This window comes from Crocodylus siamensis, chromosome 10, assembly GCF_052110815.1.
Source record: "Crocodylus siamensis isolate JL-2025a chromosome 10, ASM5211081v1, whole genome shotgun sequence".
NCBI lineage: Eukaryota > Metazoa > Chordata > Crocodylia > Crocodylidae > Crocodylus > Crocodylus siamensis.
Window position 1 is genome coordinate 59,150,904 of NC_143404.1, and position 12,748 is coordinate 59,163,651.

The following is a 12,748-nucleotide window of genomic DNA, read 5'->3' on the forward strand; positions in this document are numbered from 1 at the left end:
AAGTTTTGCAGTATTTTTTTAATAAATTTTCGGCAGTCAAGGATGGTATCAGATTCATGCAACATTTTCCACTGCTGATGATGCAGTGAGCTTATTTACAAGCCATCTACATGCTGAAAATGTACCACCGCACATACAGAATGAAGCGATCACATGGGCTAGCATGAGTGACTGGTGCCTCCTGAATCTGGGGGGGCACCTGCAGAATCCACCAACGGCGGCAGCCCTGGCAGGGGGGGCACCAGCCCTACCGACAGCATCAGTCTCAGCCATCAAGGAGGGCTCCAGCCCTTCAGGGGAGGCACGTGCCCTCCCAGTCGCCTATGTGGGCTAGTGACAAATTCCAGATGCTCATCAAAAAAACCTGTGTTATCAAATACAGTCAGGTCTTCTGCAGTCTAGAGTCAATGCTTAGGTATATCCATAGAAATCTGGAAAAACGACTGGCTTCACTAGAAGACTTGCAATATCACAATTTAGATCTTTGCTCCAGAATCGGGAGCAACCAAACATGACCTAGCTCTCATTTGGGGCCATCCATGGTCCGTCTCTGCTCCCGAGGGATTATTCCAACCCAAAACGTTCAAACATGGGTTCTGATTCTTCACCGCTTTGCAACTTGGGTTTACACAGTCCAGATAGATGCAAGGCGGTGGGGAATCAGACTTGTAATGTGGAAGCTTCTGTGATGTGTGCCTAATTACTCTCATCATTGTTACTCTCTCTAGAGAAAGTGTCTTTGTTCCTTTGTAGAGAACCAAGCCGACAAACGCACGTTCTTCTCCATTAGAAAATGAAAGGGGCAACTTTTTTCATCGCTTCTCGGGCCTGCTTTTAACATGTCCTCTCCCATCAACAACATCTTGTGGAGTGTGAGATTTCAGCAGCAAATATTCCAGAAGAAGCAGCAAGTCAGTCATGTCTCAAAAACACAATTTTGAGACACCTGAATAAATATTTGGGTTTGTGGTTTCAAAGACCCATTAAAATAAAAGGCTGGATGTCCATTTCTGTTTCTCAATATTCTAGGCTTCTGGGAAAATTGTTCACAGACTTGAATGGAAAAATCCTCATACAATAGCAGCTATTATAAGATCAAGCTGTCTGAAAACTGCTGAGCTTCTGTGGTTCACAGTTACATGGCATAGGAGGAGAAAGAGTCACACTAGACTTATTGATGCACAAAGAGAATTTAATTTCTAAAAGTCTTGGTTTTCCTGGGTTGTTATGGGGAAGGAATTGTTGCTCTGCTTTATCTCCACGGTAATAAATGCTGTGAGATTTACAGCTGGATGTCTGCTGAATAAAGACCTTTATTTTTACTACAAAATAAAGGACTAGCTTGGAAATACTGTTTTTATACATCATAAAATCCAAGCCCAGAAAAGCCAGCTCTAATCTGGAGCTGGGTTTACAGCTGGGCAAGGATTTTCAAAGGACACATGCGGGGTTGGTGCCTAACTTCTTCAGTTTGCACTGAAACTCCCGTTTGTGGTAGACACTGCTGTGGTCCCCAAGAGGTGGGCAGCAGCACTAGCAATTATACTGGGCTGTGTGCCCGAGACCAGAAGCTAGTCCAGAGCACTAGCACTGAAAGAAAATTCACCTTCTTTTAGTCCCTCCTGAAAATTTCAACTAAAACTTCCAAGAGTGGCCAGAGGCTACGCAGGACCCCATACAAGAAGGAATACTGGAGCCACTGTATCACCCCAAGATCATGAGAAACACACCGCTTTAAGACCTGCTTCCATTAAGGACCTCTGCAGGGTCTGCGGGAACCCATGATAATAGGTCACCCCAACTGGGGTTTGCATGTGCACCTTCTCCAGCTGGTTAGCACTGGGAATCTAGCAAAGTCTTGTTGGAAGATCATATATGTTAGTGGAGGAACATACGTTATGGTATTATTTAACACACCACACTTACAAGGGTATGGTCTTATAATGTTTCCAGGAAAACAAACTCCCACTGCCAGAATCATCCTTGGTGTAATTCTACCACTGCAAACAAAGATGCCAAGGGTAAATCTCTACCTCAGTGTTTGCCATGGAGAGTCGCATGGCAGTTGATCAGCCCATGGTGCGTAACCACCCAGAGAGTGGTTATCCTTTCAGCAGAGCATCATCTGCATATTTACATCAAGACCTACAATGCAGTACATGCCTTTCCATTTCTTCGTTTCTCATGTATTGAATGGGACCTAAAACCACAAAGCCCAGCACAGCTTCATTGCAATCCTCCTGGTGAGCTCTTCTGAGAATAGGCACCACATTAAAACAGTCTACCCTGGAAACCTCAGACTGATGCCTGCCTCAGTCACGCAAGAGAGAACCACTGGTGTAATTACTACCAAAGTCTGATCTTATTTTCTGTGGACAATGCATTTGAGGTGATAACTCTGAATCAGATACAAAAACTGCTGGTGGATCTAAGAAACAGGCTGGTTTGCCTGAAACCTAGGGTGAATTTCTCCAGCCCGTGCTCTGTCTGCTGCACTGGAGAACAGAGAGCTCTTCTTTGTGACCTTACATGACTATCTGATCTTTGGACCTCATGGTAAATGGATCCTGTGATAGCCTGTGACATGTGAACCATGTCCAATTGTTGAAGTTGTGAATCCTGTAGTGGATACACTTAAATGCAAACCATATGAGCAGCAATTTGGGTTCATTTCTGTGGTTGCTTACATCCAAAAGAGTCTGTCACGGGCTTCTCTGAGAACAGACTGAGATCTTGAGTATACAGGACTAGAGCCATTAATTACTCAAAATGACTTCACCGGAGTTTTGCCTGTATAAAGAGTCCAGTTTTTAGAATGCAGCCCCATGTTTGTACAGTGCGTTTACAGTACGAGGCAAATGTATAATTTCTAATACTTAGTATTTGATTTCAACAGCATTCATCTATGGGTCAATACCTGATTTTTCTATTCCTGAACCAGCCTCAAAGAGTGAGCCCCAATACCTAAATTCAATATCTTCAAAATACTGTGCTAGTGGAGAAACCTGTATATTTTTACACATACCTGTAGGAGTCTCTGAAACTCATTGTGTCGTGTCCGGAGTCTTCTTGATCCTCCTCAGAAACTTTGAAACAAACCTTCTTCATGCCACTAGGCTCAGCTTTGTCGGTGTCACTCTCCTCTGCCCCCAGAGAAGGCGGCGATGTCTCATCAGTGGATGGAGGTTCACAACCACTAGTTTCTGTAGGTTCTGTTATGGAGGACAAAAGCCTGAAAGGTAAAATGCACCACTCAGTGTTGGAGTAAATGGCTGAATCATGCATCCATGACTGTGATCTCAGCCTAACCACATCTAAAATCAAAAGCAACATTTCTGTGATTTGAGCTGTATGTAAACTGAAGCTTATGTGAAGTCAGCAAGTTTGATTTACAGGAGTTCATGAAAATCTTTTGGGGTTCTGAGTCATGTGATTTCACAATAGGTAAATTTTGTATTTATACAAATCCTTTGATGCAATGTTTCACTTAACTAAAAATTACCACGTCCTTACTGAAGCAGGGTAAAAAAGCACTAAGTTGTCCATAACTCACTTAAAAACCCCCAACAATTACCCATGTTCCCCAGTCTACAGTATCTAGTTAGAGCTACACTTTCCTTATTAAGCTTTCATTCTGAAAGTTTTCTATTACTTCAGATACGACCCTTCTCTAATGCAGTGATCTGATGAAAAATTAGCAACATGAGTTGTAGCTCATAAATGGAATAGGAAAAATATGCTGCAAAATATGGAGATGCTGGGCACATGTAAAAGTGAAATTATTTGCTGAAATAAATTCTCCCACAGAAATAGTCTGCCTGCCACCAAAACTAAATGAAATATCCCCTTGTCTGCATCCGTTCCCTAACTAACACATGGTGTTTTCATTAGACACTAACTGGCACTCCAAAAGCTACAGGGTATATATCATAAATCTGCCTGTCACTGGCTGAAAGAGGGTGGCTTTTAGTCCCTATTTACTAACTTGTTGAGGAGATTTTGTTCTGCTGATACTGGCTTGACTCTTGCAGATTTTTGCAAATGCCCTGTCTGCCAAGCTGTGATCATATTTATAGAGACTTCTTTCACTTGCCATACAAGCCTGACTCCAGCGGTTAAAACCCAGACAAATAGGGATAGAAGGCAAAGATGTTGTTCATCTGGGAATCAGAAAACATCTCCTGCTACCCAAGCAGGGTGGGTTTCATCAGTGCATAGCATCACAGTCAGGAGCTAAATTCACACAGCTGACACATAAGCCTTGCCCTATGCCATTGATTTCACTGCTCAGCATATCCCACCATCTTTACACTGTGCTAATGCCAGCCTCAGTATCTCTTCCACTTTCTACCTATGCTTTCATCACTGTGCCTTACTTATCCTAAAATGCCTTTTAATCCCAAATGGCTCAGCCAAAATCTCAGGGAAAGGGATTGTATTTATATAGCTCCAAGCCTGTTGCTGGAACTTAATATATAATAGGAATCTGAACCAAGATGGGCGAACTTTGGCTCTCACTGGGTGCATCTACACGAGATGCTATGGCGCAGTACCAACAACAGTAATAACAGCGCAGTCCACTGCACGTGTAGACATGGCCACTGACTTCAATTCAGTGGGTACACTATCTCATTACACAGGTGGAGCTGATAAGCATTTCAGGGATAGTTCAGCATGTGAGCAGGTCTGGCCTTTTCCACCCTGAGAGGCAGTGTAGGGAGCATATATATGTGTGAAACACACAAGCTATATGGAGTGTTTCACAATATATGCTGAAAACGCAGGATATTTTCAGATGTTTCATGCTCCAATTTTTCAGGGAGTGCTCTCTGAAACACACATACACAGGTTTCCTTACTCACTCACTTATTTATCTGAAAAACATATTGCTTCATCTCCTTCACTGCAATGTCCAATTTGTTAAAAAGCTGCAGGTAAGAGTCTTGTATCTCCCGGTCTTCTTGTTTCAGCAGAAAGCTGAGTCCCCGTTCCTCCTGGCTTGCTCCCCCATTCTGTTGGCCAAAACCACCATCATATTGTCCATGGGGGTAGAAATCGTCATCTTCTGGGGTGAGACATCTCCACGACGGTGCAGCCATGGTGGTGATGCAGTGTTGAGTATATAAGACTGGATTTAAGGTACCTACTGAACATTGAAGGAACTAGTTAGTAGGCTCTGAAGTGCTGAACCCTTTCCCAATACTGATGATTTCCACTCAAAGGAAGTCCCTGAGGAATATAGTAGGAAGTAAAGCAATAGGCTCACACAGAAATTTCTGTATAATACTCTACTTTTAGAGTATTATAAAGTGCCATAATATCCTACAAGTGTATAGCTTTTAATAAGAAAAAGTGGTATTTCTTACGGGACTTTTTTAACTTCTTAGAAATTCTATGGCAAACATACTTAGCTTTTTGAAGTAACTATAGTTCAGGATAAATGAGCTAACTAATAATGGCCCATCCACATCTGTGTGGTCATAATTTTAGCTTCAGCTCTATCTACTGCTTTTGCAGACCTGAAGAAGGGTATTTTTGTGCCTGACAGCTTGTAACATCTCTCTGAACTAAAAGATATTACAAAAGAAATCTCACCTTTTATCACTAAGAATTTTGTACATGCTAATGAATTCAGAAGCACAGCAAAACCAGTACTACTGAATGTTATTATTCTGGCTTTATGGAAACCAGTGAGAGGGAGAATAACTATCATTTTTGCAAGGAAAAGTGAAGAATATTTTCATTTGGAAAGTCTGGCAAGAAGAATGCCAAGAGCAGAACTGGAATGTGACTCTGTTTTGGGGAATAATTCTGCCAGCTCTCATGAAAAGTGCTGCAAAATCTTACACAGCTGCAAATGGGACATGGTATTTCTTGACCCCATTTGGAGAAGGTCACCCAGCCTTCCTTAAATTGGACAAATTAGGTTTGCAGAGATCTGTCACGAGCTCTCCTGTGTGCTCCTCTTGCTGGGCAATGATAGTGTCCAAAGTGCATTCGGTGAGATTATAAACATGAAATACTGCAACACAAATAGTTGCCTTTCTGGGCAAATACCATGTAGCAGCTGTATGTTAAGAGAAGACCATTTCAATAGCAAAGAACCTCCTGGCACCAATGTGTAGGATTACTCTATGAATAAAATTACCTCTGAAGTTACTTTAGTAGTAACTCTAGAATACCATAATCATATTAGCTATTTAAGATTTCCTGACCATTCTGGTTATGGTTTATCTGTACAGCGTAGCACCACTTAGCCTCATTTCTCAAAGTCAGTAAATCAAGTCTTCTAAATAGAAACAACATCCTAAGGATTTAGTTGCCATGTGATAATCCTGCTGTTTACCTGTTAAAAACACTTTGACCTAGGACCCCACTACGTGCCTGACACGTTCTGTTGTTTAACACTAATCTCACAGCCTGCGTGTCATCTTACTGTGCACATTCTGCAGGAAAAAAAATTGTATCGCCAAGGTTGCTTATCTTTGGGTCTGGACTCAAACTGAGGAGTAGGAAGGACAACTCATCTTTCATTAGATAACATCAGTGAGGCTCTAGGAGTTAATTAGCACCTTGTTCTGGATCAAGACCAATTATAGAGGGCTTCCGTCCAATGCGAATGCTGAACGACCTTCCTGCTGAGGTAGTGTTTTTGGGGTATGACACCTCCATGAGGTTAATGTGGCAGTTGGTAGGGCAGAAGTCCATGCTGCTGAGGGGGTGGGGCTCCATGATGGCTTGCTTGAAGGCTGGGCTCACCTTTGTTTTCAGTTCATTTGCAAACTGGGGAATTGAGAGAGCCTGCATGAGTCCATTTGCAAAAAACGATGGCACAGTATAGATGCTTGCTTTCCCCAGACAGCCCCACTTTGCAACAGTCCTTTAAGCTCTGCCACCCCTGATGTAGCTACTCAAAAATGAGCGCTAAAGAGATATATAGAATTGTTTTAAAGTCTTTAGTGCCAAATTTTCAAACAATTCAGGTAACCAGACAGAAAGGAGGCTTAGCTTCTGTAAATAATTCCTGTAACTGGGCAATCAAATGAGGCCCATGACAGCTCTCGGCTGTCACGACTACTCATTTCCATAGGTTGGCATACATTCTAGCCAACAGCAGCAGCAGTGTGATAGCAGCTTTATAAACAGGTCTCTACTCCATACTGCTTGTACTCTAAGCAACTCCCAGTCCTGTGTTCAGAGCACTAGAACATTTCCCTTCAAAGCAGTTAATGACGAATGAACACACAGCACTGAACACTCAAGCATCTACTATTTTGATAGTTTAGTATTGTCCCAAGATATCACCAAGATCTAGGAGTACTGTACCTTTTGGTAGCTGGTGAACCTTCGGCTGATACTTTCCAGCTTAAAGTCACACATTTGCCGGAATTCATACTGGGGCATGGTAGCCACTGCATTGCTTAAGGAGATGAGCCTCTTGCAGTTCTTTACAAAATGATTGTCATCTGCAGCAAAGGCCTCTAAAATCTGCACAAGGAGACAGAATTCCAGTGGTGCAACACTGAGAGCAAGGTACATTGCAAGGTTCTTCTAGTGCCTAAACAGTGGACACCCCCATGTCGGTATGTTTGAGGAAAATGGCATGTAGACCAGGTAAAGCCCTCTAAATTGTCCCCAGGAAGATGATCATGCTGAATCTTAAAACTTCCAAGCCCTTTGGCAGACATGTTCAGAATAAATGAGATGCTCAAGAAATGCTTCTGAGTTATTTTGTAACTTGGGAAAATGTTCTGTGTGCCTCTCTTGCTGTTTCTGCTACATTGTACCGTGGATGATACCAATAGCATTATCATGTTTTATTTAAACGTTCGTTCTAAACAGTGCGTTCTAGCTAATAGTTCAAAGTCTGCTAACAGTATAACATACTAACAAGGGCACCCAGCCAAACACATCTAGCATGACTGACCCAGCGATTCTGCTTAGAGGAAAGCTAGCAATACATAGTAGCTGGTACCTTTGCAGTTAGAACGAAACAACCCTTTGGCTCTACAATTTTCTCCAGGACAAAGCATTTGATCCCTGCACTGCTGACATATTCGTACACCACCCCATGCTCCAAATGGGTGTTGTCCACAGTCAGGCTAATGAGGGGTGTGTCTTCACTGAAGATCAAAGGAGAACTGAGGGGCGACGGTGTCAGGACTGGAACCAAAAACAAAGGCAAGTCACTTGCTGATACACCGACATGCAAAAGTGCATGCAAGCATGTGTGCATGTGCATACCCGTCCACTCACCAAGAAAATACAGTGCATTGAGTTCTGTTCAAGCTACAAACACCTGACACCTGGCAGGGAATACCAAATGGGAGGTCAAATACATTTGTTCTGTGTCCTTCAGGAAACATCTTGCAGCTATTGTTCCAACTTGCAGTTCATGCCCAGATTCCTCCTGGCAGGTACAGCTGTACCAGTAGGGATTTCTCCACCATCCTTCCAGAGGGCAGCTTTACACTCTGGTCAAAATGAGTCTCACCAGAGAAGCGGTGAGGAGCATCTCCTGGGGGCCTGTTCTTACCTTTTACTGGACCACAAGGAGGAAGGGAGGGAGATATTCCGATATATTTTCATTTTACATAAAGAAACAGACAGTATGTGGTAGAAATGAATGGTGAGGGGTCTGATTCATGCTTAGAACATAGCCCTGTGAATACTTGGCACAGGCACAGGAAGAGTCCTGCTGATGTGAACATGGAATAAAGTGCAATTCTGCATGGACCAGGGTATCTGAATCTTCCCCTGAAGGGTTAAACTGTGCCACCCCCAAAAATCAGGCCCATGGCTTTGTTAAGCTTTGCTTAAGTGTTCTGGTAAGAATATATGGTGCATTTGTTCTAGGCAAAACAAACACAGTAAATGAGATGGGGCCCACAAAACCAAAACATCAAATGGTGCCAGGATGTCTCAGATGAAGAACCTCTCTCCTCATCTTTTAGCCTGTTGTTTGCATCTCCGCTCTGCAGCTTACTCTTGAGTGCCAGGAAATCACATCCTGCGGTCCCTAGCTCCAGTCTGTATCCCTTGCAGGCCCTGCTGAGTACCCACAACCCAAAAGCATGTCACTCACTACACATGGCACAGGAGACGGTTCATTCCATGAAACGTCTTTTCGAGTGTGATGGATGTTGATTCAAGTCTCACATGATGTGTAATTAGGCCGGTTTGTGGCTTGCCGTCACAGTTACCAGCCGAACAACACCACTTGGAACATGCTTTTACAGTGTGCAACTCCCCAGTCATTTACTGTAGAGCACAGCAGTCCGTAGACAATAAAAAGCAGATGTATGTAGAGTGTGTTTCCGCACTTACCTAGTTGTGCGACACTGATACTTAGACAGATTCCCTAAGGCACCCACAATAAGCAAACAACCCACAATTATCTACTCTTATCTTCTGTCCACAGTGGAAGACATTCCTTTCTGTCAAGGGCCACAGCTGTTTGATTTCACGTCCCAGTTTTATGGTCCTTGAGCAAGTATCTGGGAGGCCTTAGTCTGTTAGAGTGTTTTGCTAAAATGAGAGATTCCTATAGCAATAAATACGTTTCACAGGTCCGTTGTCTTTTGTCTTTCTTTGGAATCAAAGTGTACTGGCTCTCCTACCTTCATGAAAAAAAGTCAGACTTTCCTTTACCTGATTCCTGATTGCCTTTATGAAGGGGATCCAGTTCTGCACTCTCTTCCAGTAAGAGGTCTCCCTTAGTGGACTCAAAGGGGCTGCCATTCACATATGCACTACCTGCTGATTGCTGAGCTCTGTCTTCTTCAGCATCTTCATGTGTTCTGTAAACCCACTGGTACAGTCCCTGTCAAGAGAGCAGGAATGATAAGAAGCACTACCCTCAGGCACAGGATTAGGGTTTTGCTCACTCCCTCTCTGCATTGCTTTTAGCCTTCTGGTGATGCAATAAGCTACTGTGGAATATTTTTAGGTCCTAGTGGCTATTGTCACATATATGGCGTTTGAGGGCTGAATTTAGTCTACTGGCAATTAAAGCCTTGATGCATCCACATCCTGAAGAGCCAGAGGCTTGAGCTAAACACCGAGATAAAAACAACTGGGGGAAGAGGGTGGGACTTTGAATCCAGATGTGAATCTTCTAGTTGATCCCTGTCTCCAAAATGGACAGAAGTAGACATCCAAATATAACCCTCCCTCATCCTCACAGTGGGAGTGTATACAATCTGGATCTAGGCTGGGGTTCAAATCTGTAGCTACAGCCTATTCAGCTACTGGGGGAAAGACTGCAGTTGATGCTCATTTGCAGCAATACCTGGTAAGTGAACAACCTCTTACCAGCAACATTTCCCTTGGGAACATTTTCTTTACCATGAAATCAGATGAAATTCCATGTAATGTCAGTAGTCACTTAGGAGCAACAGAGCACTGGGGCACTAACCTGTTGCTACTAAAAGGGACTGACTGTATTTAGTTGTGTACAGGCTAGGACACTTGTGATTCATATACATTTTACAATTATCGGCTACATTCTGCTCTTGCTTTCAACCTACATAGTTTTCTTACTTGCACTGGATTTGGTGTGAATCAAACAGATTTTTTAAGGGTTTAGTTTTGGATATTTGAGGAGCATAAGAACATATTAACTTCCTCCTCCCCACACCCCACTGCTCTTAAAAAATGTTTTAAATTTCCACATTCATGCTCTTACCAGTGACTCCTGCCTGTTCCTGTATGCTGTAAAGTGCTCCAGAACATCCATGTAACTTTGATCCATGACATTATTCCCATTAACTTTCAAAATACACTGTCCTGGGTGAAGTCCTACTGCTGCAGCCTCTGAACCTGAAAAAGAATCAGGCAAGAGAGTTGTTCGGACAGCACAGCGATTGTGAACTATGGAGAAGATCCAGAGAACAGAGTGAAAAGAGGAGCGGGGGGACAACAGGGAGCACTCATGTGGTCTTACTACTACTTGACTTAGAGAAGTTTGAGAAAGGGGTTATAAAATAGTCTGTATGTAACAAAAAGCACTGGGAACAAGAGAGTTTGCCCAAACCTAGATACAGTTGCTGCTGAAAGCAAATGAAAATCTCATGGGGAAAGCTATCTTTCAAGAATATTAGTCTTTCCTTTCTGAGCTTGTGCTCACATTGATTAGGGTAAATTTGTACAGCAATACAGTTTGCAGCTTGTTGCTTGTTAATTAAAATAATCTGAATATTTACCCATCAGGCAATCTGCAAGAGCCTACATACCAGACTGGGGTGTTAATTCCACCAGCACAAGTCCAGAGTCTGGCTAAAGTCCACACTCACGCTACTGAGTTTTAGAACAGAATCTCACTTCTACGTGTCTACATTTAATATCATTATTAGTTACTTTTTAAGCAAAGTTATCCAAGATTCACCATTTTATTCAAAGTATAAATGGCACTTTTTCTGGTAAAAGTCTAAGAAATGAAAAGCTTCTAAGCAAGGACATTGCAGAGATGCTGCAGAATTTTAGTTCTTACTAATAATCATTATTTGTGCTAGTAGGAAGGTAAGAAAGAAAAGAACGCCCTGTTTCAGGGAGCCATGGGATGAGGAGGCTTTATGTGCTTTTCTTGAATGCAATGTACATGCACATACTCGTACTGAAGGAAGGAAGTGGTGTACAACTGAAAGGTCTTGCTCTTTACTTACACCAAAAATAAAAGCAAGCGCAAAACTTTGTTTGTGGCTTAGATCACATTTCCTGTACAGCACTAACAAACAGGTCTCTGTTGCCCTCTTTATTTCCCCCTTTCAAAAGAATGAGGGGGTCCAGCTTGCCTTTAATTGATCTTGGTGTAATTCAGGAATGATTCCACTAAAGTCAGCAGCGCAACCTGGTCGGAAGGAAAAAGCAGCTCTCCCTGGCCTGCCTCAGTCTGTCAAGTTATTGTCAAGTTTATAAAGATGACTTGGTCCATCAACCTGAGAAGACAGGAGTGGCCCCAAATGCCAACCTATAATGACTCAAACAATGATGTTCCTTCAACAGCTCTTCTATAGATAACAGCCTGCAATGTTAACAGATTTCTTCTGGCTCTGACCAAAGTAATTTCTTGCTTCCTTTGGGTGGGGGCAGCTACCCAATGCCTAGCTTTTAGACTGAAGCAATACTTAAGCAGTACGTTAGACCAGAAACTCTGTGGGGTGGTGGCTATTTTTCCACTCCATCCTTAGACAATACTCAGCACAACTGACTTCTGGTGCATGACTGTGGTGTGTAGGCACTACAGCAATTTTGATAATAGATAATAAGCAGAAACTAATTCAAATGTAATGTGGGGTGTTTTTAAGGCCGTCGGGTGGATGATAATATAATATGGCTCCATCGCTGTCCTTAGTTGGTTGTATGTTGAGCCACAGCTATACCGCACTCTCTTTGCATACCTCTGCCGACAGCACGGATGTATGGTGGCACTGCTCCCCGTATCTGGAAGCAAAGTGCTTCGTGGCAGTCTGGGATCTTAATAATCCTGCAGAAAGACACAAGAGAAAGGAAAACAGCATCTCATTTCAGACCTCTAGAACCACGTGCATGGTGATCAATGTGAAAGATCTTTCCTCTGAGTTTTATCCCAGATTGTTTTAAACAACTTTGCAATAGACTTTAAAGATTCAAGAAGGGATGAGTTAACCACATAAAGCAGCTTCTGACCTACCAGGAATTTATTTTGCTGCCTCAGCCACATTTCTGTGGAATTATATTTTAAGAAGATTTCCTGTAGGATTAAATCTTG

The 12,748-nt window shown here is 42.7% G+C and overlaps 1 protein-coding gene across 2 annotated transcripts in view; it reads right to left on the reverse strand.

The window, feature by feature from the left end:
• The window catches only part of PREX1 (phosphatidylinositol-3,4,5-trisphosphate dependent Rac exchange factor 1), a 229,258-nt gene that overhangs the window by 18,549 nt on the left and 197,961 nt on the right, over positions 1-12,748 (reverse strand). Inside the window, exons 19-26 of one of the 2 annotated variants that reach the window (XM_090064463.1) lie at positions 12,399-12,484; positions 10,688-10,821; positions 9,652-9,823; positions 7,976-8,163; positions 7,327-7,488; positions 6,573-6,783; positions 4,867-5,143; positions 3,026-3,232 (exon numbers count right to left, since the gene is read on the reverse strand). In XM_090064463.1, the coding sequence (XP_089920589.1) occupies positions 3,026-3,232; positions 4,867-5,143; positions 6,573-6,783; positions 7,327-7,488; positions 7,976-8,163; positions 9,652-9,823; positions 10,688-10,821; positions 12,399-12,484 (1,437 nt within the window). Of the gene's footprint in view, positions 1-3,025; positions 3,233-4,866; positions 5,147-6,572; positions 6,784-7,326; positions 7,489-7,975; positions 8,164-9,651; positions 9,824-10,687; positions 10,822-12,398; positions 12,485-12,748 lie in introns of both variants that reach the window. The other variant, XM_090064462.1, reaches the window with a different exon arrangement.